The sequence below is a fragment of the Pinus tabuliformis genome, chromosome X (genome assembly GCF_031772625.1).
Source record: "Pinus tabuliformis cultivar Carrire ecotype Pingquan chromosome X, CPIR1, whole genome shotgun sequence".
In the NCBI taxonomy this organism is placed as follows: domain Eukaryota; kingdom Viridiplantae; phylum Streptophyta; class Pinopsida; order Pinales; family Pinaceae; genus Pinus; species Pinus tabuliformis.
Window position 1 is genome coordinate 1,177,235,002 of NC_142308.1, and position 27,621 is coordinate 1,177,262,622.

At 40.9% G+C, this 27,621-nt stretch overlaps 1 protein-coding gene across 13 annotated transcripts in view; it reads right to left on the reverse strand.

Moving 5' to 3' along the window:
• LOC149144141 (GTP-binding protein, HflX) overlaps positions 1-27,621 on the reverse strand; it is a 473,086-nt gene that overhangs the window by 138,916 nt on the left and 306,549 nt on the right. For 12 of the 13 annotated variants that reach the window (XM_089446961.1, XM_089446960.1, XM_089446970.1 and 9 more), the window contains exons 6-8: positions 25,062-25,157; positions 24,703-24,816; positions 24,097-24,165 (exon numbers count right to left, since the gene is read on the reverse strand). In XM_089446961.1, coding sequence (XP_089303087.1) covers positions 24,097-24,165; positions 24,703-24,816; positions 25,062-25,157 — 279 coding nt within the window. The remainder of the gene's footprint in view (positions 1-24,096; positions 24,166-24,702; positions 24,817-25,061; positions 25,158-27,621) is intronic. The other variant, XM_089446973.1, reaches the window with a different exon arrangement.

Sequence of the window (27,621 nt, forward strand, 5' to 3'; positions counted from 1 at the left end):
TCACTCAGAAAATTCCAGCAAGCTGATTTTTTCATAAACAGCAGTTTTATCTTTACTACAACAGTGTTATTTTTCAGTTTTAGGACAGCAGGATGTCATTGGGATTGAGGGTGGAGGATAGGTTGGATGGGCATACAAATTACAGCGTTTGGAAGGAGAGAATGCAGAGTATCTTTGAGGAGGCAGAAGTCTGGGATATCATGGTGCATATCACACAGAACCCTGTTGTTGTGCCTACTGATGCTACTCAACTGACAGCTTATAATAAAAAGAACAACAAGGGTAAGAGGTTGATTCTAGACGGAATCAAAGACCATTGCATTTCTCATGTGAGAGGAAAGAGCAATGACCATGAAGTGTGGACAGCATTGTCCAATCTCTACCAGAGTACCAATGAGAACCGGAAGATGGTCCTGAAGGAGAAGCTGAAGAACATTAAGATGGGTAATGATAGTGCAGCTGGATATCTCACAAAAATTACTAATGTGAGAGATGAGTTGGCAGCGATTCGAGAGGCCATTCCACCCACTGAGTTGATGCGGATTGCAGTGAATGGCCTCCCCCGTTCATGGTTGAACTTTGCTGATGGGGTTTGTGCACGTGAGACCCTTCCCACATGGGAGAGGTTTTGGGATGATTGCATTCAGACAGAGATCAGGAAAGGTCAGCTTGGGGCAGCCAAGCCAGTTGAGCAGGATGAGGATGTAGCACTGGTGGCAGGAGGCAAGAAAGGCAAAGGGAAGAAACAGGCTTCCACAAGCAGTGGTGGGGGCAAAGGCAAAGGTAAAGGTAAACAAGGGAACACACAGAAGGACTATTCCAAGGTGAAGTGTTGGAATTGTCAAAAGATGGGACACTCTGCAGTTATGTGTCCGGAGAAGAAGAAGAAGAAGAAGGGGAAAAACCAGGACGTGGCAGCTTCAGCAGAGATTGAGGACTTTGCAGGTCGTTTTGACCGGGAGTTTGGTTCACTACGTGTGAGTCCTCTAGTGCAGGATCACCTGCCACACAGGTTCAGAGAGAGCATACTTTTCCCTCGATTAGCGAAGCATCTTCAGGTATCTAGTATGTGGACAGTGGGGCTTCACGTCACATGACAGGAGTCCATGAGTACTTCTCAGAGCTTTCAGAGAGAGGCACTGATATAGAGGTAGTACTCGGTGATGACAGAGTTGTTAGAGCAGTCGGGGTGGGGACACTGACATTTCGGAGGGAGTCCAAACCTCCCTTGAAAGTGTCAGATGTTCTTTACATGCCAGGGATGAGGAAGAACCTCATATCCGTCTCAGCTTTGGAGGACAGAGGATATGAGGTACTGTTCAGGGGAGGACAGGTGTTGATGTATCCCAGGGGCACTCCAGCTGATTCAGCTAGAGTGATAGGTGTACGCCATGCAAAGGTGTACAAGTTTGCATTCCAACCCCTTTTGGCATTGAGCAGTAGTACCGACAGCAGAGCTAGCAGTTCTGAGCTGTGTGAGATTTGGCACCGCAGGATGGGACATATGTATCATGGAGCCTTGAGGACATTGCGGGAGATCACTACAGGTGTGCCAGATTTCAGTACTGATCACTTTGATACTTGCAGAGGTTGTGCGATGGGCAAGTTTGCCAAATCCCCTTTTCCTAGCAGTGACAGCAGAGCGACTGGGATACTCGATTTGATTCATTCTAATGTGAGCGGTCACATGTCTCATGTTTCCTTGAGTGGATATGAGTACTATGTTTTATTCATTGATGATCACTCCAGGAGGACCTGGATTTATTTTTTGAAGACCAAGAGTGAGGTCGTCAAGCAGTTTCAGGAGTTCAGAGCTCTTGTGAAGACACAGACAGGTCGAAAGATCAAGTCCCCGAGGTCGGACAATGGAGGAGAGTACACCCTTGGAGAGTTTGTTGACTATTGTGCGGAGGCAGGCATTAGGAGGAAGTTCACTGTTCCTTACAACCCCCAACAGAACGGGGTTGCAGAGAGGAAGAACAGATCCATCGGAGGGGCTGCCAAAGCCATGTTACATGATCAGGGGTTGCCATTGTTCTTGTGGGCAGAGGCCTGCAACACAGCTGTTTATTTGCAGAACAGGAGTCCACATCATGCCTTGGGGCACAGGACTCCGGAGGAGGCTTTTTCTCGGAAGAAGCCTGATATTGGTCATCTTCGTATCTTTGGGTGCATTACATACTCCTACATACCCAAGGAGAAGAGGACCAAGCTAGAGCCCACCGCAGAGAAGGGTATCTTTGTGGGTTACAGTGAGACCTCAAAGGCCTTTCGGATTTACATTCCTGCACAGAGGAAAGTTGTTATCAGGAGGGATGTGAAGTTCGAGGAGGACAGGGCCTTTAGGAGGTCACGAGAGTTAGAGTATCTGGATCAGCTAGACCCTCAGCAACAGTTGAGTCAGTCGCAGGGATCCAGTGGGCAGGGATCAGGAGGATCAGGAGGATCAGGAGGTACATCTATGAGGATGTCAGGTCCGTCAGTGAGCGGTGGCTCACTGAGCTAGAGGGGTGGTGCTTCGGGCAGCATGCAGAGCAGTTCACTAGGGAGTCCACTGATGGACAGTTCACACGGTACCTCAGCTTCTACAGGTTCAGGTGCAAGCAGGAGGACAACAGACAGATAGTCAGGAGTTCAGGCTCCTGATGATGATGAGGAGGAGGAGTTTCATTCTCCGGTGGGAGAAGTGCGCTCAGGGAAGAGGAAGCCCAAGTGGCTTCCGGACACCTTGAGAGATGCCTCATCTGTTGCTGAGCCGAAGAGGCTGGTCAGAGAGAGTAGACCACCTGAGAGGTCTTGTAGCTATATGGCGATGGTTACCAGCATCCTCGACTCTGAGCCTTCTAGCTATGAGGAGGCAGCTAGCCAGCAAGTCTGGAGAGAGGCCATGCAGGAGTATTCTTCTATCATGAAGAATGATGTTTGGGAGGTGGTGCCGAGGCCTGAGAGCAAATCCGTGGTTACTTCCAAATGGCTTTACAAGGTAAAGCATGCTGTAGATGGCAGCATTGAGAAATTCAAAGCAAGGTTTGTGGCTAGAGGGATCTCCCAGGTAGAGGGAGTTGATTATGAGGAGACTTTCGCTCCCGTGGCTCGATATACTTCAATCCGCTCCATTATATCGATAGCAGCAGAGATGGGTTGGAAGATCCACCAGATGGATGTGAAGACTGCATTTCTCAATGGCTTCATATAGGAGGAGGTGTACATTGAGCAGCCACAGGGCTTTGAGGTGCATGGGAAGGAGTCCCATGTGTGCAGATTGAAGAAGGCCCTTATGGCCTGAAGCAAGCTCCCAAAGCTTAGTACTCCAGGATAGATACATATTTGCAGGGGATGGGTTTCACAAAGAGTGAGGCAGATCCGAACCTTTACTTTATTGTGATTGGTGAGGAGCCTCTCATTCTGGTGCTTTATGTGGATGACTTGGTCATTACAGGTGCAGAGAGACTCATAGAGCACTGCAAGAGAGATCTTGCGACGGAGTTTGAGATGAAGGACATCGGCTTGATGCATTACTTTTTGGGCTTGGAGGTGTGGCAGGAGGAGGGGCATTTTTTCCTGGGGCAGGGGAAGTATATTGTGGACATCCTTAGCAGATTCCACATGGAGGATTGTAGACCCATGTTGACATCGATGATCACCAACTAGAAGAAGCTTCATGCTTCGGATTCCCAGTTGGTGGATCCCACATTGTACAGGCAGCTGATTGGTTCCTTGATGTATTTGGTCAACACTAGACCAGATATCTGTTTTGCAGTCAACACGATGAATCAGTTTATGTGTGAGCCTAGGAAGGTTCACTAGGTGGCTGCAAAACACATTTTGCGGTACTTGCAGGGGACAGTGGATTATGGTCTGGACTACAGGCAGGGAGATCGAGTGAGATTGGCAGGATACACTGATTCTGATTGGGCAGGTTGTGCTTCTGATAGGAAGAGCACTTCAGGGTGTTGTTTTGGGTTGGGTTCAACAGTAGTGTCATGGTTCAGCTGGAAGCAGCAGTCAATAGCACTGAGTTCAGCGGAAGCAGAGTATATGGCAGCCAGTCTAGCTAGTTGTGAGGCTATCTGGCTTCGCAAGATGTTGTTTGGCTTATTTGGTCAGCCATTGAGACCTTCAGTGATTTACTGTGATAATCAGAGTTGCATTAAACTCACGGAGAATCCAGTATTTCATGACAAGTCAAAGCATATCGGGATCAGATATCATTTCATCAGAGACTATGTTCAGAAGGGAGCTGTGAAGCTTGAGTATATTTCCACTGATGAGCAGGTTGCAGATATTCTTACCAATGTTGAACGAAGCGGGAGCGAAGCGGAAGCGCGGAGCGCGGAAGCGTCATTTTCCAAAAATCTAGGAAGCGAAGCGTCCGCGGAAGCGTCTGCTATATATATATATTTTTTTTTATTTTTTTGCATTTATACTCAAAACAAACATCCCAAATACCAAATTAATTGTAGAAGACATGAAAACATGCATATTTTTGCATAAATCAAGATAGATATGGCATCCATGATTCCATTGTAGTTACTAGTATGTACAACAATCATCTATATTCTAGCTATTACAAACATACATCATGAAAACCGACCAACGTAAATGCAGTAAGCATCAGAATCCCCTGGCCCTGCCTTTTGCTCTTTGGCACTTCTTGATTTCCTTGCACGCCCTTTGCGCAACATGATTATTCACTCACCATAATATCTTACAACAGTGACATGTTTTTTTGGACGCATTTTCTCAAGATCCGATAGTAATAATCAGCATATTGAGGACAGTTAAGTTCTATCTGTTTAAATGCCACCAGACAGATTGGTGATGAGCAACATTACATCATATTTAATATCATGTGGATCGCAATAGACGGTACTTACTGAACATCTTCCTCGCAAGTTGCAAGTATATATTCAATTGATTTAATAAACTGATATCTTATTCTATACGTAGGTAACGACGAAATTAGCACACTGCTGTATTTTTCAATTTAAAACAACCGGTAACCTGTTATGCCGCTCTTTCTTATGGCCTCCTCTCCTATCATCACTCGTCATTGTTACGAATGAAAGCAGAGTGACTTTCGACGCAAGTGTTGGGATTTTAATTATTTTTTTCTGTGAATGATCTCATCGCTGAGACGGGGCTCAACCTCTCTCGTTCGTTTCTGGATAACGTGTTAGGTAAGCATTTCAAATAATCATATTGTAACTTGCCTCGAGGGACTCTACGCGGCGTTCAACCGTTTATTTCTGACAATGAAATGCCTAGCAAATATTAGATGAAGCTGTAGGTAATGATTTTGCTTCTCAAAAACCAGGAATCGCTCAAAAAATGCGGAATCGCGCTTCGGGAAAAACGGAATCGCGCTTCCTTTGGCGCTTCCGGAACGCTTCCGTACGGGACGCGATTCCGGCCTAGGATCTGGGGGGGGGCGCTTCCTGCAACACTGATTCTTACCAAAGCCTTACCACGGGGCAAGCATGTCTACTTCAGAGACAAGATGGGTGTGGTGAGGAATACCTTCCTCGGTAAGAGGGAGTGTTGAAATTTGGTACCGGAGGACAGGTGGTTCCCTTAGGCTTTGATCTTTGGCCTAGGGAAAAGTGTCCAAAAGAATTTAGTTTTTCTCCTAAAGTGACTTTATAATTTTATAAAGTTAAATCTAATTTAAAAGTGACTTTAAGTGATAAAGTTACTAAGTCTAATTTTAAAATGACTTTTATAAAGTCAATGAAAAATTAGAAAGGAAAAGTGACTTTGGAAATAAATGACTAAGTGGGTCTTTATTAAAGTGGGGTGAATTAAAAAGATAAAAAGTGAGATTTAAATGAGCATTTAATCTCAGCCTTAGATCTCAATCTATTTCAGCCATTGGATTTAGGGATCACCCAAAAGTCACTTGGATCACCCAAAAGTCACATGGGGTTAGATTAAAGGAGGAAAAGCAAGAAAAGGTCATTCATTCTTTCATGAGCAGATTGAGAGAAGGAGAGCAAGAGAGCAAGGGAGATTTCTGGATAGTGAGCTGCGGAGTTTCAACAGCGGAGTTTCAGCAGCGGAGTTTCAGCAGAGCGGAGTTTCAGCAGGGCGGATTTTCAGCAAGTCTGTACAACGAAGTTTCAGCAGGGCGGAGTTTCAGCAAGGCGGAGTTTCAACAAGGTTGAGTTAAGTTGTAAAAGTTTGCTTGCTGATTTTTGCTGAATATTTCTCTTACTGTAAAAAGGCATTTTCCAGAAATAAAGAAGAGCTCTCAAACTAGTTTTCCCCAAAAGTTGTAGGGGGTTTTTCCAGGGTCACATTGACCAAAAATCTCAGTGTTTAAATGTTTTTTAATGGTTGTTTATTACTGCTGATTTTTATTTCTGCAATTTCCAGCATTCTGTAAAATTTCCAGAATGTGTTTTCAGCAAATTTATTTTTTCCAGCTTGTTAAATGTATGGTTATGGGAAAGGGCATTTAACTATATGGGAGAAATAAGGAGAAACTGAAAACCAGGGTGGGAAATGAGAAATTTCTACAAAAGGGAGTTAAGAAAGGACATTGGAATGAACATAGGGCTTCCTAAGCCAAGAAGACAAATTGTTGCCACGATAATATTTTGAATAAGTTATTCAACCTTAGAGAAGCTTGGCTATTAACTCTGCTAAATTTGAAGAAGATCCTTTTGAGGCTTCTTGTTGAGGCAAAATGCACTTTGAATACTCTTGTTTCAAGTGCCATGAAATGCTTAAGAATTTTGATGCTTTGAATTTAAAGACGAAGATTTTTTGTTATATCGTGATGATCATATTCAAGAACTTAGTTCAGTTTTTCAGACCGATGTCCTCTTGAGAAGAACTGATGTTGTCCTTGTAAAGGGCAAAATTATTGCTAATGGTATCATGTTTTTGAAAGCTGACTTAGTTTGGAATGAAACAACATTCAGCTGAGAATGCAAAGCTACAATACTATGCTTACAAGGTAAATTGAGAAATTTTTGAAGTCATGAGGTTGTGAAGAATTCCATAAATCCTTGCTATAAGAAGCAGTAACTCAATATGTTTAGGGTCTGCTATATTTTCTGAAGAAGACATCTCACTTTGAGGATGACGAATGTTGATGATCTATAAACATGACTTGACTTATAGTATTAGAGGCAAAATACAAGTCTTACAAATGTTATCATTAATCTTGACATACTCGCTTCAATTGATGAAACATCCTAGACTGGTGACATGATGAATTTCATATTCTAAGGCATTGGGACTCTATATATTTTTGGACATTTGGATATGCAAAAAGAGAATTTGCATATGACAATGTTTATTGGACTTGCCAAAGGTGTAAAATGAGTACTACAAAACTAGGGTTAGTAAATCTTAGAAGACTGGAAGTCTTGGATGTGAAAACCCTAAGGTTTGTGGATAAAACCCTAGAGCTGAATCTAGAATAATATTTCCGCTAAAAGAAGAAACCCTAGCTCATGCAAGAAAGGAATGACATCATGTTGATGACGAGGATTGTTAACCACCACCTGTGAGTAGTATCCATAGGAGAAATTTTTTCTCCTAGATGGTCCTTAGCCGGCAACCCCTTGCAGCCACCAGATAGCTTGATCTACCACTATCTCCACCACTTGAGCTAGTCATATGCTCCCTCGCCCATCTACTATAATCGTATGTTCGAAGGTGGGCCTTCCAACCCTCAAGGTATGACTTTTCAATGTGTGGTTGGGTATTTTTGCTTACTTATCATGGCCACTTTTGGGCATGGATTAGTGGGGGGATTCCGCGGAAAGAGTCTGCTTGGTTTGTACTCTTGACTATTATATTAATACCCATTAATATTTTAATTTTCCTAAGTTTAGACTTAGAAATAAACTTAGGAACCCATTAAAAATATTAATTATTTTAATATCTCTCTAACCAAGTGGAATTTCCCCAAACCAATTCTGGGTCTTGGAGATCTTATGTGCCTTACCCTCTCCACCAATTTTCATGGCTAGAGCACATCCGATGCTACCACAAATCAACACTCCCTCTTAGCGAGGAATGTGCTCTAGTAATGCTCCACCACTGAAACATCACATTCATCCTTTCGCATCGGTACCCGTGTTGATGCATGGCCTGCTGCCTCACATCATCTACACTGTTGCTTCTTGTACTGTTGCCCATGACACTGTCACTGCTACATTTGTATTGCAGCTCCCTCTCAACATGCTACCCATAGCACTGCCACTGCTAACTGTTGCACTGCAACTTAATTACCGAGAAGTAAGTAACTAATCTACCCACATCCTGACATCCTTGTCAGTGTGGAAGCCTCTTGATGTTGAAGCTACTTCTGTTGCTATTTTGTGCTCCCTCTGCTACCTTTGTGTTGCTGCAAACACATGTGCTTCTCGCACTGCTGCAACCCCCACTGCATTGCTACAAACCTCTACACTCTAGCACTACCTTGTCGCTCCATTGCATCTTGCTTCTACCCGACATCCGTCATCCTGCTACTATCATTAAGGGCTCTCGTAGCTAAATGTGATCCAAGAGTTTGGGTACCTCAAGTATCCTGCCCTTCTTCTGTAGTCCTCTCGACTACAGCTCTATGTCTCCCCACCTCTTCTCTAGAGGTGCATGAGCACTCATGGCACAGTCATCATCAGTTTCGACTTCTTTCTCTGCCTTAGCCAAAGTTGCCTTGGAGTCGGAAGCCTCTCCCTTGTTCTTCTTCCTGGGACATTGGGATGCATAATGACCCAGCTCCCCACAATGGAAGCACTTCACCTTGGAGATGTCCTTCTTCTTCCTCTTCCCTTGCTGTCCCGTTGATGCTAGAGCTGCATCCTCCTCCTCGTCTTTCTTGATTCAACGTCCCTTCCCACTACTCCCCGCCTTGGTCAACTATCTGATCTCTTCTTGGCGAAGAGCTGCCCACATCTCTTCCCATCCTGGAAGAGTATCTCTACCCAAAATGCCTTGGACAAATGTCGCCCACTCCTCGGAGACTGCATTCAAGGCAATCCTCACGATGAACTCCTGATCCGGCGTAGCCCCCATGGAAGTAAGTTGGTCACGGATCTCCTGCAATCTGAGGAGCAATAGATCTATTTTTTCCCCCTTCTGTAGCTGATACGACAGCAGTTGATTCTCCAATAGCATCTTCTGCTGCACGAAAGTGCCCTGACACAAGGTTGTCAAAGTATCCCGCATCTCCTTTGTTGTGTTCTTTTCAGCAATATGTGGTACGATATGATCCTTGACCCTGTCAAGGATTATGCACTTTGCCCTCGCCATTGCATCCTCATACTTCTCATTATTAGTTGGGTCGACTGGGATAGCCACGGTTCTCAAGGCGAAGCCCTTGATGCAATGTTTATACAGGACTACCAGGATCCTGGCCTTCCAATGACAAAGTTGGAAGCCTCGCCCAACCTGTCCTGATCCCTCAGTCTGTTCACTGCCATATCCGCTCCTCTTTTGGACTCCCTCTGAGTTTCGACTTCCCTCTGGGAAATCTCTCTTTAAGTCCTGATTTCCCTGCTGGAAATCTTCCCGCCAAATGTCGAACCGCTCCTCTCCAATCCTCTTTGCAACTGCAACTCGGATCCAGATTTCTTGGCTAGAAATCCGTTAAGGTAGTGACTCTCTCTAACTTGGTTCTGTCCCATTAGGTATTGTTCTGCTTCAACAGAAACAACACCCCACCAGCTTCCCAATCCATAATCTGCCCACAGCTCCCTAGGCCCCGGCAACTGAAGAAACTGAGCCTTCCAGCTCTGTGCAATCTCGGCAAAGGATGAATTGCTCTTCTGGCCAACTGCGTTAATCCTACCTGGCTAAGTAGGATGACGTGGCTCTTCGTGAGCCTCTTCTGCCTCTCTCTGCCTCTGTGTTGACCCCCTCTCTGGCTCGAAATGTGTTGAAATTTGGTACCGGAGGACAGGTGGTTCCCTAAGACTTAGATCTTTGGCCTAGGGAAAAGTGTCCAAAAGAATTTAATTTTTCTCCTAAAGTGACTTTATAATTTTTATAAAGTCAAATCTAATTTAAAAGTGGCTTTAAGTGATAAAGTTACTAAAGTCTATTTTTAAAGTGACTTTAATAAAGTCAATGTAAAATTAGAAAGGAAAAGTGACTTTGGACATAAATGACTAAGTGGGTCTTTATTAAAGTGGGGTGAATTAAAAAATAGAAAGTGAGATTTAAATGAGCATTTAATCTCAGCCCTAGATATCAATCTATTTCAGCGATTGGATTTAAGGATTCCCCAAAAGTCACTTAGGGTTAGATTAAAAGAGGGAAAGGAGGAAAAGGTCATTAATTCTTTCATGAGCAGATTGAGAGAAGGAGAGCAAGAGAGCAAGGGAGATTTCTGGACAGTGAGGAGAAGGAGGCAGCAGCTTGGCACACATTCCAAGGCAGCGTTTCAGCAAGTCCGTACAACTGAGTTAGCACACAGTGAAAGGCAGATTTTGGGCACGATTTTCTAGAAAGGTCGTACAGCAGTTTTGGTTCAGATTCCAAGGAGGTCGTACAGCAAGTTAGCACAGAAATCGAGGAGCAAAAAATCTGAAGTTTGCTGGCACGTTTTTCAAGGGAGGTCGTACAGCAAGTGGTTGTACCTTTGCACGCTTTTCTAGGCAGTCCATATAGCAGCATTTAAGGCTAAAATTTGGGCACAAAAATCAAGGAGGCTGTACAATATTTTTTGCTGTTCTGTTTTGCTGTTTGCAAGTTTTTTCCAGTTGGCTGTGAAGCACGTAAAACGAGATAAGTTGTAAAAGTTTGCTTGCTGATTTTTTGTTGAATATTTCTCTCACTGTAAAAAGCATTTTCCAGAAATAAGGAGGTTTCGAACTGGTTTTCCCCAAGAGTTGTACGGGGTTTTTCCAGGGTCACCTTGACCAAAAATCACTGTGTTTAAATGTGTTGAATGGCTATTTGTATGTGCTGATATTTATTTCTGCATTTTCAGCATTCTGTAGTATTTCTAGAATTTGTGTTTTCAGCAAAATTTATTTTCCAGTTGTTGAATGTATGGATATGGGAAAGGGCATTTAACTATTTTGGAGAAATAAGGTGAAACTAAAAACCGGGGTGGGAAATGAGAAATTTCTACATGGTATCAGAGCTTGAGTGCTGAAGTGCAGTTTGGGACAGAAGGAGGAAAATTACAGCCAGATGATTTTTCACTTAGAAAATTCCAACAAGCTGATTTTTCACAAACAACAGTTTTATCTTTACTACAGCAGTGCTATTTTTCAGTTTTAGGACAGCAAGATGTCTTTGGGATTGAGGGTGGAGGATAGGTTGGATGGGCATACCAATTACGGCGTTTGGAATGAAAGAATGCAGAGTATCTTTGAGGAGGCAGAAGTCGAGGACATTATGGTGCATACCACACAGAACCCTATTGTTGTGCCTACTGATGCTACTCAGTTGGCTGCTTATAATAAAAAGAACAACAAGGGTAAGAGACTGATTCTAGATGGAGTCAAAGACCATTGCATTCCTCATGTGAGAGGAAAGAGAAATGCCCATGAGATGTGGACAGCATTGTCCAATCTCTACCAGAGTACCAATGAGAACCGGAAAATGGTCCTGAAGGAGAAGCTGAAGAACATTAAGATGGGTAATGATAGTGCAGCTAGATATCTCACAAAGATTACTAATCTGAGAGATGAGTTGGCAGCAGTTGGAGAGGTCATTCCACCCACTGAGTTTGTGCGGATTGCAATGAATGGCCTCCCCCGTTCATGGCTGAACTTTGCTGATGGGGTTTGTGCACATGAGACCCTTCGCACATGGGAGAGGTTTTGGGATGATTGCATTCAGACAAAGATCAGGAAAGGTCAACTTGGGGCAGCAAAGCCAGTTGAGCAGGATGAGGATGTAGCACTGTTGGCAGGAGGCAAGAAAGGCAAAGGGAAGAAGCAGGCTTCCACAAGCAATGGTGGGGGCAAAGGCAAAGGTAAAGGTAAACAGGGTAACACACAGAAGGACTATTCCAAGGTGAAGTGTTGGAATTGTCAAAAGATGGGACACTATTCAGTTGTGTGTCCGGAGAAGAAGAAGAAGACGGGGAAGAATCAGAGCTTGGCAGCTTCAGCAGACGTTGAGGACTTTGCAGATCGTTTTGACTGGGAATTTGGGTTCACTACGTGTGAGTCCTCTAGTGCAGGATCGCCTGCCACACAGGTTCAGAGAGAGCATGCTTTTCCCTCGATTAGCGGAGCATCTTCGAGTATCTGGTATGTGGACAGTGAGGCTTCACCTCACATGACAGGAGTCCGTGAGTACTTCTCAGAACTTTCAAAGAGTGGCACTGATATAGAGGTAGTACTCGGTGATGACAGAGTTGTTAGAGCAGTCGGTGTGGGGACACTGACATTTCAGAGGGAGTCCAAACCTCCCTTGAAGGTGTCAGATGTTCTTTATGTGCTAGGGATGAGAAAGAACCTCATATCTATCTCAGCTTTGGAGGACAGAGGATATGAGGTACTATTCAGGGGAGGACAGGTGTTGATGTATCCCAGGGGCACTCCAATTGATTCAGCTAGAGTGATAGGTGTACGCCATGCAAAGGCGTACAAGTTTGCATTCCAGTGACTTTGGACATAAATGACTAAGTGGGTTTTTATTAAAGTGGGGTGAATTAAAAAATAGAAAGTGAGATTTAAATGAGCATTTAATCTCAGCCCTAGATCTCAATCTATTTCAGCCATTGGATTTAGGGATTCCCCAAAAGTCGCTTAGGGTTAGATTAAAGGAGGGAAAGGAGGAAAAGGTCATTAATTCTTTCATAAGCAGATTGAGAGAAGGAGAGCAAGAGAGCAAGAGAGATTTCTGGACAGTGAGGAGAAGGAGGTAGCAGCTTGGCACACATTCCAAGGCAGCATTTCAGCAAGTCCGTACAGTTGAGTTAGCACACAGTGAAAGGCAGATTTTGGGCACGATTTTCTAGAAAGGTCATACAGCAGTTTTGGTTCAAGGCCGTACAGCAAGTTAGCACAGAAATCGAGGAGCAAAAAATCTAAAGTTTGCTGGCACGTTTTTCAAGGGAGGCCGTACAGCAAGTGGTTGTACCTTTGCACGCTTTTCTAGGCAGTTCGTACAACAACATTTAAGGCTAAAATTTGGGCACAAAAATTGAAGAGATCGTACAGCATTTATTGTTGTTCTGTTTTGTTGTTTGCAAGTTTTTTCCAGTTGGCTGTGAGGCACGGAAAACGAGATAAGTTGTAAAAGTTTGCTTGCTGATTTTTTGTTGAATATTTCTCTCACTGTAAAAAGCATTTTCGAGAAATAAGGAGCTTTCGAACTGGTTTTCCCCAAGAGTTGTAGGGGGTTTTTCTAGGGTCACCTTGACCAAAAATCATTGTGTTTAAATGTGTTGAATGGCTGTTTGTATGCGCTTTTCTGCATTTTCAGCATTCTGTAATATTTCCAGAATTTGTGTTTTCAGCAAAATTTATTTTCCAGTTGTTGAATGTATGGATATGGGAAAGGGCATTTAACTATTTTGGAGAAATAAGGTGAAACTGAAACCGGGGTGGGAAATGAAAAATTTCTACAAAATGTTGACGCAGGCCCTCTGCGTCACTCCTTCTCTGTTGCCTTCTGCTTAAGAGTAGCTCTGTCTCTCGGGACAGCTGCTATTACTGCAAATTTCCGATATCGTTGATGCCTTCAATCCTCATGTGATCTGCAAAGCTCTCATACCATGTTGAAGTTTCTAAGTCTGACAAGTTAGAAACCCCTACTGCATTATTTGGTTTATTTCTCCTACTTGTTTATTCCATTAACAAGTTATTTATAGATATAAACGCTGAAACAAACACAAATGCAGCCTGAACTCGCATACAGATCAGCGACTGAAAATACTGAGACAAACACACAAGGGACACAATTATTTTTGGACAATCGTCCCCGTAAAAACCCAATGCATGAAAACCAGTGCAACAATTCTGAGGGTTTTATTATTATGCAAATTTCTTCAGTACAATTAGGGTGCCGAAATGGCTCACCCAATAGAGATTGTTACACAACAGTAATACCTCTTCTTGGAGGCAGATATTCAGCCTCTCAGCTCTAGTCTACCCCACGAAAATCCTTCCGGCGCTTCTGCTAGGCTCTGTGCCTACCCTACTAGCCTCAGCATAGCTCCTAAACCCTCTACATCAGCCTTCTGCTTCTCTGTATCAGCTCTCTGGCCTTGTACATCACCCACGCAGGCCCCTCAGCCTTTGCGCAGTCTCTAGATGCCTCTGCGTGGCTCCTGCTGCCTCTATGTCAGCCTCATCAGTCACTGTGCTAACCCTCTGGCACTATCTCTGCCTCTCTGCTATGTACTCATTGCCCCTCACTGCAACAAATCACTTGTTTGAATTTTCTCAACAAGCCCCACTCTAGAAAATCAAACTCACTGATCAATCTTGATGTGTCTCCAACTGACCCTCGAGCCTCCTCTTATACTTTTCCTGTTGAGTCTTCAACGGCCAAGATTAAGTCTCTAATCAATGGCTAAGATTAGATTGGCTTGATCCATGTCATTTAAAACATTCTCCCCCAATATTATATTAATACCCATTAATATTTTAATTTTCCTAGGTTTAGACTTAGGAACCCATTAAAAATATTAATTATTTTAACATATCTCTAACCGGGTGGAATTTCCCCAAACCATTTGTAGGTCTTGGAGATCTTATATGCCTTAGCCTCTCCACCAATTTTCATGGCTAGAGCACATCCGATGCTACTACAATCAACACTATCTGCTTTACATTGCTTCCTATCTATAACTTACAAGTGAAAGAAACCTTCTAATGAAGATCATCTTTTAGCTTCTTCCTTCTTACGCTTCTTTGTCTCAGGTTCTTTTACTTAGTAGAATAGTCTTCTTCCTTGTCCCTCTTGCGATTAGGACAATCTCTTCTTTGGTGTCCAAAATTGTGACAATCATAACATCTTACTTTGGCCAAGATTTTCTTTTTCTTCTTCGGAGTACCGAACTTTCCAAATCTTTCTTTTCAGTTTCACACTAATTGTTTCCTTCTTTCTGATCTTTTGTCACTTTCATTCTTCATCCTATCTCCTTCTGCCTTGCAGAGAGACCATAACCTGATGAATGTGATAGCTTCCTCTTCCCTAGTAGCCATGAGGTTACCTTGTTCATCAGTTAATGCATTTAGAATAGCGAAGAGTATTTCATTATCTGATAATTTGTCTCCCAGATCCTTCAGTTGTTCTTTTATTTGAGATACCTTAGAGAGGCATGATGATATCCCTTCATCCTTTGATACTTTCAATTTATGAAGTTTAGATCGAAGTGTGAAGATCTTTTCTATTGTGCTTCTAGATAAAAGTTCTTCCACCTTATCATATATTTCTTTACATGTCTCTAGCCTGGCTACATAGGAAATAAGTGAATCTTTGATGGACTCCTTGAGTATCTTTTGAGCCTTGAGATCCTTTTCCATGTATTCAGATAATGCTAGTTCTTTGGATGGCTTGGGTACCTTCCCATGAACATGATCAATGACTTCATTTACTTCAAGGACAATGTCTATCCTTCTTTTCCAAAGAAGGAAGTTTGATCCCCCAACCAGCGTTTGATCTTCCTTAAAACATGAACTCATTTTCCTAGAGTGTATTATAATAAGAGGTACTTACTTGAGAAGATCAAGTCTTCAACTTGATGATGAACTCGTTGCTTCTTGCTTCAAATCTTTTGATGAGAGAGGAGAGCCTTCTATGATATATTTGCTTCAAGAGAGAGGATTGACTTATGATTCAATCTTCCCTAGGATTCAAGAGCTTCCACTTCCTTTGATGATGTGTTGATCTCTGAAGTGCTTCTAGGGTTTCTGCTCTTTCTTCATGCTTCCTTCTTCGATCTAGGGTTTCTATGATGTAGATCTTGAACTTGTTGATTATCCTTTGACTTGCTTTGATTCCGTCTTTGAAGATTAGTTCTTGTGTGTCAACTTGCTTTGAATGCCCCTTATTGTCTTCAGCAACTAAGCTCTTATACCATGTTGAGAAATCTAGGGCATTCAATGTTAACAATTTCTCTACTTGATAATTGCTTGTGATATGTTTTTACTTCTTAACTTATGATCTTTCTTTGTTATCTTCTTAGTGTGTTTTGTTCATCAAGACAATTACCCATAAATAAAGACAAGTGAAACAGTATATAGGCTTCTCCAGCCAGGGAAAAAATCTCTCACCTCTTGAGAGGAAAACCCAATAAAATTCTTCTTCTAGATCTTCAATTCATAAGTACCAAAACCATGACACAGACCCTTGACTATAGTATTCTCCAAGAACCTTGTCACCCACCTTGATGTTCTGCCTCTTCTTTCCTTTGCCTTTCCTCCTATAGAAACTCGGTCTCTATCTCTTATACTACACCTTCACAACTTCCCTAGAGAATCTTGATCTCTAGGTCTTCTAAAGAGAACCTCAGTCTCTACTTTGATCACTTAGTAGAGTCTCTCTCTTACTGCCCCAGAAGAATTTCACTGCCTTAACTCTGTACTACCTAGACTTCGCACTTCCCAGAAGAATCTGCTGCCCAGATTTCGCACTGCCTAGAAGAATCTACTGCCTAGACTTCGTACTTCCTAGAAGAAACTTCGCTATACCTAGAGAACAATGTCCCAGAAGAATCTTTGCACTTCTCTTTTGTTGCTCCTTCTTCGCTCTCCTTTTAGCCTTCTTTTTTTTGCCTTCTCTTCGCATTTTTCCAGTGAATGCTTGTCCGAATTGTGTGCCTCCAAATGACGCCGAGTAGGGCTATTTATACCCTTCTTCGCTACCCTTTAGGCCGACTTGACAATTGGATTTTAGGCCGACTTCATCATGCAATTTCTTCATGGTTTGTAGGCCGACTTGAAGGGGTTTGGTGACAAGTTCTTGGAGGATACTTTACATAGACAATATTGACTTATTACAAAGTGTAACATGACTTCATTTACATGAAAATGACTCTTTTATGTCTAGATGAATAAACACTCTCAGTGGGAGTCTTGACTCAAAAACAAAATTCCTTGCTCATGAAACCCATGAAACAAGTCAACATAATAATTAAATTTTTCTTATTTACATTTCTTAAATAAAATCATAATTACATGTCATTATCAAGACCGAACCTAGTTACACTTTTCAATAGTTGGAGTATCCTTTCAGCAACTGCTAGTAAAACCAAGGCGTTGGAGCGTCCTTCTAGTTGGAGATGGAAACTTGAATGCTTTTCTAGAGTACTAGAGAGTCAGAGCTTCCCTTTTCAGTTGGAGCTGAAGCATTTGATGTACTCAAAAAATTATTAGAACAACATTGAATGGTTTTTGTCCCAGAGGGGTTTCCACCTAAAAATTCTTGTGTCTATTGTTTATTGCTTATTTATGCTTTGAATGGAAGTTGAAAATTAATTAACACTCTGAAAAGATTAATAAATTACTAATTGCTAAGAAATATTGATTCAGCCCCCTCTCAGTGTTTCCAACAAATAGGTTGTTGAAATTCCAATGTAGGGGAGAATTTCTTAACATGATAATTACTTGTGAAATTATTTACTATTTCTTCTTTATTCTTCCTTTTCTATTCATTAAGCAATTACCATCCAAAAACATGAAAATAGAGATCATAGTGCACAAGAGACAAGAGACACCAGAAATTAGGCTCCAAGCCAGGGCAAAACCCCACAAGGGAAAAAACCCAGAAGTCCTTCTCTTATAGAATCAAATCAAAATGAGATATCCAAGACCAAGACCTAGACCCAAAACTACCACCAAAACTCCAAGTCCAGTCCAACCCTCCTCCAAGTCACCTCCACATTCAAAGTCAACTCTAGTCAAATTGCAAGAAATCTCGTCAAATTGTTTCACTTCCTGAAATTTCGGCCCCTTGAAATTTCGATCTTGCAATAATCACAAAAAATTCGGTTGCTTATCTTTTTTCTTTGTCTTGCAAATAGTCTCCTTCTTCATCCTTTTTCTCCACTAATTAGGTGCAAATGATATGTATGATGATCATGAATGAATATCCTCCAAAGTGAGCGATTTGTCCTCTATATATATATATATATATCTATATATATCTATCCAGGAGGTTGAATAGATGGCTCTTGGAGCCCAGGCCGACTCGTTCCCAAGGAGGGCCGACTTGAAAATTTTGGTGGATTTTGATTCAACAAAAAATTCTTCTTTTCTTCACGAAAGTCCAGATAGGACTTGACTCAAGTACAATTTCTTTGACTCAAAATAATTTCCCTTTTTGACCTTTTTGACTCATTGAGCATGAAGAACATACTTTGACCAAAAATAATAATAAATAATATCAATGATAAAAATTATATTTTATTACATTATGAAACTGACACTACTTACATTTTCAGCACTCCCTCTTAACTAGGGAGGTATTCATGAATCATAATGACTCAACAAGATAATCTCAAGTTGAAATATTCATATAAGAAAGGATCCATATTGATAAGCATCAATCCGGATAGCATCATCATAACCAACATTGTCAAACTACCAATGCCTTGACGAGTCCACTCTATCTCTCCACTAAATCGGAGCACAATGTTGGGAGGCATTTAATAGGACACTGCACCGCCTCTCTGAGGCACATACTCCCCCTAGGATCACTGGAGTATATCCTCCACCATACCATTTCCCTCAAGGGAATGTGTGTCCACCGGACCATTCTCGATCCAAGTCCATGTACTTGACTTAGGGTGTTACTCCTAATCCGTCATAGTACATGACTCAAGAATGTTTGTCCAATATGCTTATCCAATCCACCATTCTCCTTATCCATGTCCGTGTACTTGACATAGGGTGTTAATCCTAATTTGTCACAATACATGACACAAGGAGAACCATGTGTCCAACCTCACTCCCTCTCAACCGGGGAGGAGAAATCCATTCTTACTCCCTCTCAAACAGGGAAGAGATATTTACAAGCCCAAGCTTGTGTCAGTGGGACACATACTTCCCTTAAATCAGCTACCTGTTAGGGCTTGGTATCAACAACTATGATAACCAATCTACCCTGAACAAAGTACAATTGACCTACTTGCTGATGTAGCTCTTCCATAACCCTTTCAGTCTACGTACCTTCAACACATCTGGTAGGTACTTTGCCTCCTCTTCTGCTGAACACTGCAACTTCTGCTTCTTCAGAATGCTGCATCTCCAGCTGTCAATCTGCCACTATCAACCTCTCTTGGCTGCTCTAAGATGACTGAACATAGCCTCACTGATCTGCCCACTAGCATCCCTCTTGCTCCTCCAAGATGTTTGTTCTTTGGGACTTCACCAACGCTGCCCTCTAGCACTGGTATGGCTACTCTATCATCACTGCCCTTAGGGACTTCCAAGTTGCCGACTAACAATGTCCTCTACTGCTCCAAAGGTCACATGCTGAGGGTCTTTGTCAAACTGCCCTCTTATCAGTAAAATGCCTCCTTGCATTCACTGAACTAGGGAACAATATCAACCAGCCCTCACATCACAGATTTGACCCTCCAAACCTCTGAACTATGGCACACTGCAATCTGACTTCTATCAGTAGCTTGGCTTATCAAATATACTGAACATAAGGGATTTACCAGCTGTCCTTTCACTGTGAATTTGACACATAAATTCACTGAACATAGTGTACACAAAACAGTCCTCACACTGTCTCTTTGACTGCTTCAAGTTGACAGATCTTGGGAACCCACATAACATGGAATTTAACTCACCAAATGTCACAGAACGTAAGGCTCACAAATCAGCCCACACATCAACCATACACCTCCTTGCATTTGCTGAACTCGGGGCTTGCAAATCTGCCCACACACAGTGTCTTTACAACACAAAGAAGACTGATCTAGAGCACCAAACAACCAGCCTCCTAACAGTGATTTTGCACCTTCAAAAATCACTGTTCTTGGGCATCCATGGACTGTTGTTCAAACCCTATGAACAGACCCATCCACATCAGCAAATCTTCAACGATTCTGCCTTCATTCACACTGTCCCATTGCCAGCTCTTCTGTCCAAATAGCTCGCTGCTCCTGTGCATGATCAGAGACAAGGTTCAGCCTCTATAAGGGCTACCTCTTCCATAGAATTTCCAGCACATCATTACTGAGGCCTAGCAGCCCTAACACAGAGGTCTGAAGTTGTCTCAGCCCTCCTCTTTCCACACAAAACTTAGAGAAAAAATCACAGAACTTAGGGACAGTCTTTTAGGACAATTTACATAGTTGAACAGAGCCCTAACTAGGGCACGAAATACTTCCACAGAGCTGTGTCCTTACCTGTACCAACAGAACTTCATGAGGCCGAAGATCACAAAGAATTTTCTCCTCTTCAACCTGGGCAAACTCGGCTTCCCAACAAGCATATGACAGACCAGCCTTGCACCATCTTCGTCCTCCTTACAAAGAGATATAATGCTGCTTCTTAAATTGATAGTAGGGCTCCTCAATAGTTTGGATTCTTACCACAGAGTGTCTGCCTTTAATTATAGAGATGGTCCACATGATTTCGGTCTCTTTATCAGACTATATACCACGGGCTTTTGGTGATCTTCAAAACAAAGTGTCATATGTTTGTCATTCACTGTAACATGGTCAACTTCAGAGGTCAACAAACTTCTGTCTTCAGCATATATTATGGCATAACATCCCTCAGGTCTACTCACAGGTTGCCACAAAAACTTGGATTTTTCTACAGAGAAATTCATTATATGAATTCCTTTGTTGCCACAGAGAATTTTTGTAAATTGCAGTGCCATAGAAGGCACGGACAACACCACAGAAGGTTTGATCTTGTCAAAGGTTCAGATATGTCATATGAGCTCTGGATAGTCCAGATTTCTCTCATGGATATATATATATATATATATATATATCAGGGATATAAGCTTTAATATAGACTTCTAAGGAATAATGGTGGAGGAATAATGCCACATCACAGAGAATACCTAAGACATCACAGATAGTTTTGTGCCTTAGATTCGCACTAGTCAGTCTTAACCCTTCGCAGAACAAAGATGTTTAGCCTCGTAATCTTTCATACTCACCAGAGGATTCGGATTTGTGTCTCAGATTTGAATCAAGTCACAAAACTTTGAAATGATATCACAGAATTTTATCACAAGATATAGCAGACTCTCTTGCTCCTTCGATCAATTGCAACAAATCTGGTCAAAATGTTTCACTTCCTGAAATTTCGGGCCTGCAATAATCACAGAAAATTTGGTTGCTCTTCTTTCTTCATTGTCCTGCAAATAGTCTCTTTCTTCGTTCTTTTCTCCACTAATTAGGTGCAGAAGATATGTATGATGATCATGAATGAATGTCCCCCAAAGTGAACGATCTGTTCTCTATATATATCTGTCAAGGAGGTTGAATAGGTGGCTCTTGGAGCCCAGACCGACTTGTTCCCAAGGAGGGCTGACTTGGCAGTTTTGGTGGATCTTGACTCTGTTGTCGCGCAGATTGACACGACAACGCTCAGACCGGGGGCTGTCACTCTGATCCCCGATCCCTCCGTTTAAGCCTGTCTCCCGCGGCTAAGGGGGGTAGTCCCTGTGAGATGATGAGACCAACTGTCGACCAGTTGGTTGGGAGACACGAGATACGATATAAAAAAAGCACTCGATGGATTTGATTAATTTAGCAGACCAGTGCCTTAAGAGATTGCGGTTAAAACGATTACTTGTTAAATGATATAAAAAATATGGACCATGAACAGCAATCATCTATCATCAGCTAAATCACAATGCTCTTAAAACGACCAAAACGATATCCAGCAACTGAAAATTTTAACAGATGAAATGTTTTGAACCACCACGAATCATAAACCATTAACCAGATATCAACTTCGCATCTCGGCTTGAAAATTTAATAATCCTGCAAACCATGAAAGGAAAAGATCACCCAAAGAAAAAATATGCCTAAAACCAAGAAACTGAAAACCCTAATGAAAACTGAATAAAACAAAAATTTGGAACCCTAGGTCAGCCTAATAATTTACAGATTTAGCCCCTTAACAGCCAGACTCAACAATAAGAACAGGAAATTTTAAAGAAAAGAAATTTCAGATTGTCACTGTGAAAAACTTCAGGAGTTTTCTCATGCAGATCAGAAAAAAAATAAATTCGAATGATAAGCCCGGGATCAAGAACTGGCTGGGCTCTTTCAGAAAACACAACCCGGGAGTTGGCTGGTTCAGCCGAGAACTTCCCCTAACGCCCGGTAATCTGAAAAAAGGATTTCCTACACAGCTTAAAATCAACCATCAACGTAGAAGGAGAAAACAATAGTGAAACCCTGATCAAATGGAGATACCTGCCAATATATTTCAGAATCTAAACTATCATTCAAACCCCAAAGATCAGACAAGATACCTGTGCCTAGATCAATCTTCATTAAGCTATCATTAATGGCTGAAAATAAAATTATGCAGAACAAATAGAACAATCTTACAGCATTTTCAAAAGAGTAACACCAGCAAGATTTTTAACCCCAAAGTCTTCTTTATTGCACAAAAAAAATGAACTACAAGAGAGCTTCTTCAGTATCAGACTCACAGATCGAATGAATCGACAATGACTCCTAGCACCCTATTTAAAGGAAATGACTCCAACGGCTAGTTCGAATGATCCATGTAGAAATGATCTCGACCGTTGATGAGGATCAAGACATCTCTTGATCTCATCCGTCGATTTATTCCCTTAAAATTTTTTAATTTTTTATTATTTATTATTTTATTTTATTTTTTAAATTTTTAAATTTTTTAAATTTTTTATTATTATTTTTTAAATTTTTAAATTTTTTATTATTTATTATTTTATTTTATTATTTTTTTTAATTTTTTAAATTTCTTAATTTTTATTTATTTTATTATTTTATTATTTTTTGTTATTTTTAAATTTTTAAATTTTTTATTATTATTTTTTAAATTTTTTAAATTTTTATTATTTATTATTTTATTTTATTATTTTTTTAAATTTTTAAATTTTTTATTATTATTTTTTAAATTTTTAAATTTTTTTTTAAATTTTTAAATTTTTTATTATTATTTTTTTTTTCTTTTTTTTTATTATTTTTTTTTTATTTCATTTTTTAAATGGATCATCAAACTAAGCCTTTGGAAACATCACCTAGGACCTAGGACTTAGGACTCACGAGGGGATTTAAACCATTTTCAACCCTCAAGACACATTTCATGATGACTTTTTACAATTTACATCTCAAGGGGACAAACCCACTTAATACAGACCCTCACAAAACACCCAGTTCTGCGACACAACTATAATCTAGCAGATTAACACTCTAGGATTCTCCTAAAGTTCTAATGACAAAATCCATCCCGGCTTTGGGGTCAGGTTTGAAGGAAAACTCTGCCGATCCGTGGATCGGTGAGACGAAAAACCTTCCGGGACGTAGATTACCACTCGAAAGTTAGGTCCACCTAGGCAATTTTACATACATGACTCTAGTCTGCTAAGATTATTTACAATTCATACATGCAGACTGGGTTTACAATCAAAATGATCAAGTTGCTGATGATGGCAGGATGGCACGGACATGCTGATCAGGTGCTGCCCCTTTTTGCCAAGAAAAGGGGGGGGGGGGGTACAGCATGGGTAGTTGACCAGTAGAGGTCAACAGACTCAATAAAAAATTATTTTTCTTTTCTTTACAAAAGTCCAAATGGGAATAACTCAAGTACAATTTCTTTGATTCAAAAAAATTTCCTGTTTTACTCTTTTGACTCCTTGAGCATGAAGAACATCCTTTGACCAAAAATAATAATAATTAATAATAATATCAATGATAAAAATTATATTTTATTACATTATGAAGACCAACACTGGTTACATTTTCAACATAGGCAACCACGCAGATCTTTCAAAAAGTTATTGTAGCTTGGATTCTAGCAAATCTGTACACCTATTTAAATAGCCTGTCATAGGTAGCACACCTTTAGTTCATATGGATATAATAGGAAAAACATTAGCTTCTCTCTACAGATACAATTCAAAATTCAAAACTCCCATAGTAAACTAAAAGGATCACACAATCAAATAGTGAACAAGGTAGAGAACAATTACAAGCTGCGTAGGAAGCTTCTGGATGAACCCTACAGTGTCCGTAAGGAGGCACTCCTTCCCATCAGGTAGCTGTTCCACACCAAACATCAGCAGTATGCTTTCAAAATCAAATTTAGTAAGACAAGCTCCACAAAAGCACATCATTATGTTCTAGTCCCTTCGAAAGAGAAATCCAGTGCTTTTGTCATAAAAAGCATCAGAAACAACGTATATAACTGTCAAACCCAAAATTAAGCACTGAATCTTATAGCACAGATTCCTTGCACAGGGTGTTTGCCGATATTCCCCCAAACAAGCTTGATGTGAAATGTACATTATGCAAGATTGACTACTCAAGCAAAAAAGAGGATACAATCCTTTGGCTGATAGAGACTAACTTTTGTTGTAACTGGAGTATGGACAAATGAAACTAATATCTATCTGTTCCTGATAGATAAAATAGCACATCGCAGATTTTCATCTTCCTGACTCTGTGCCTCAAACATATACATTTTATCCTGGAGATGCCGAAAAAAATTATAATATCTTGAAGTTACGTTTATGATTCAGAGATACCAGAAAGGTTATGATATATTGAAGTTCGGTATTTTTCATTTCAAACCTGACCTCCATCCGTCTAGTCGTGGGATCAAGAGTGGCAAACAAGCGATCCTCAGCAAGAACATCAGCTCCACTTAAGCGATTTAGGAGTGTGCTTTTTCCAGCATTGGTATAACCCACCTGCAGCAGCTGAGACTTTATAATGTACTCACAGACAGAAACAATGTTAACAACTACCGATGTATAACAGCTATATAGACTCAGAAACCAGCAATATGAGCAGATTTTTTTACTTTTCCAGCTACTGCCTTTATTTTGTATTCTAGCTGTCTAAAATAATGAGTGTCAAGTGTCAAGATATTAACCAATTGAAGGCGAATGTATACAGAATCATGTTTTGAGAAAAATAAAGCTGAGAAACATACCAAAGATACAACTGGTACAGGAACAGAGGATCTACGATCTCGATATTGTCTGCGATGCTGACGTACAGCTTCCAATTCTTTTCTCAGAGAAGCAATCTACCAGATCAGTAGACGTACATTAAGCGATAGGAACCAATTTGCTAGAAGATAGTCAGCAATTCTCATATATATGAAACTCATCAGAAATAATCTCCATAATGCAATTGATACCTACATAAAGTCCATTCATTGACACTTTCCATAGAAGCTCAAATCAATGTCATTCAGTACATTGAAAGATTATAAAGTTTCTACAAAGGCTAATCAAAAGTTTGTGCAATTCTGGCACTCAAGAACCTAAAAATTGCCAGGCTCAAATAGAGAATCAAAGAACTGTTTGGTGCCATTCAATCATAAGCTCGCATTCATTTCAGGCTACATGTTTTAATATAAGATTCATAGCCAACTTATCCTATTATTTAAATGTTGATGGTGAAATTTGTTCATAAAGCAATTCCCACTTGACATTTGAGTCAGTCATGCCAGCTGATAATTAGTTGAATGCATTAATATCACAGTTGCAAAGTTTAAACACAACAAAAGTGTTTCAAATTGGGCTGGGTCAAATTATAGAAGAATACATAACAAGTGAGCCATACTCGCATAAGAGGTGAAACGTTTTCAATTAGAGGAAAGTACGCATTTGATAAAGAAAGGACTTTGCTAATGAACAGAAAAATGGCCCATCTTCGCCACCTTATTTCCTTCTTAGATAGGTTAATATCTATTTAATGCTAGCATGCACCTCAATAAATACAAGGAGCAGTTGTGCCACTTAATGCAGGTACACATGCTATTTTTTTTTGAGAAAATACTTAATATAATAGATAAGATAAGACAGGACCATTTTATATGTTGATTTGGAGCAGCATCGGATGTGCGCTAGCCACGAAATTGGTGGAGAGGCTAAAGCGCATGAGATCTCCAAGACCCAAAAATAGTTTGGACAGATTGTACCCGGTTTGGGAGATATTAAAATAATTGATATTTTTAATGGAGTTCCTATGTCTAAACTTAGGAAAAATAAAATATTAATGGGTATTAATAAAAAACTGGGTTAGTAGGTTCCAAAAGTCATGGATCAAGCCAACTCTAATCTTAGCCGTTGATTAGAGATTTAATCTCAGCCGTTGAAGTACCAACAAGAAAAGTATAAGAAGAGGCTTGAGGGTTAGTTGGAGAATACATTGAGCGAGACCAGTCAGTTCGATTTCTGGAGCGGAGTTAGCTGAGAAATTCGAACTAGTGGTCTAGAGAGCAGCACGAGACAGCAAGAACGGAACAGAGAGTAAGCATCAGCACCAGAAGATCAGCACAGATGCAGAGGAGGCAAATGCAGAGCCTCTCAAGCAGACACAGAGGTAGCAGGAGACTGCACAGTCACTAGAGGGCCTACGTGGGTGACGTAGAGAGGCCCAGGGCTGACGCAAACAAGCAAGGGATGATGCAGAGTGTCTGGGAGCTACGCAGAGGTCAGCCAGGCTGATTGGGATAGGGAGAAGTGTTGGAGAATTTTTCTTTCTGTTGGGTAAGCTAGTTTGGCACCCTGTTGTACGAAAGAATTGTTGAATAATAAAATCCTCCCTTGCTGCACCGGTTTTCCCACATTGGGCTTTTCCGGGGAGTGTTGTCCAAAATAACTGTGTCAATTTGTTGATTCTTGTGCATGTGTTTGTTTCTGAATTATGGTGTGATATCTGCAGCAAAATTATTTTAATGTTTATTGAAGGAATTTCATAAATAACTTATTGGAAATAAGTAGGCAAAGTAAATCAGATGTTGCAGTGATAGAATTTTCACATGGTATCAGAGCGAGTAATCAGAGATAGGAAGGGAAAATCAATTATGGGTGGAGACCATGATGCAGAGGCATCCACGTCAGAGGACTCGCACAGATTTTCATAAAATTGCACAAGAGATTTTGTTTTCTCCATGTTGGCTTCCAGGATGGAAGAAGAAGAGGCCTGTATGACTAGTTCTGCATAATCAAAAGTATGGTATATAGACAATGGAGCCTCTTGGCATATGACGAGAATCAGGGAATGTTTCTCAGAGTATCGAGAAGAGAATATGAACTTTCAAATCACCATGGGGAACAAGGCAAAGTGTACTCCAGTAGGGAAGGGTACCATAGTTTTTCCAACAGAATTGGGAGAACGGTTCCGCGCTACAAATTTGTTGCATGTACCAAGATTGGGGACGAACTTACTTTCTTTGTCGCAACTTCAAGGCAAGGGCTATGACGTCTACTTCATCAAGGAGAAAGTATACGTCAAACACCCAAGCTAGAAAAAGAAAGTGCAAATCGGGATCAAAAGTAACAGGTTGTACAGATTACAACTAGAATCACCAATGGCACTAATAGGCAGTCATGGAGACAAGGACTTGAATGAACTATGGCACAGAAGAATGGGAAATTTGCACCATGGGGCTCTGAGAATTCTCAAGAGCACTATAACAGGAGTTCTGAATCTTAGTACGGAACGAGATGATGTATGTAGAGGATGTGCTCTAGGAAAGT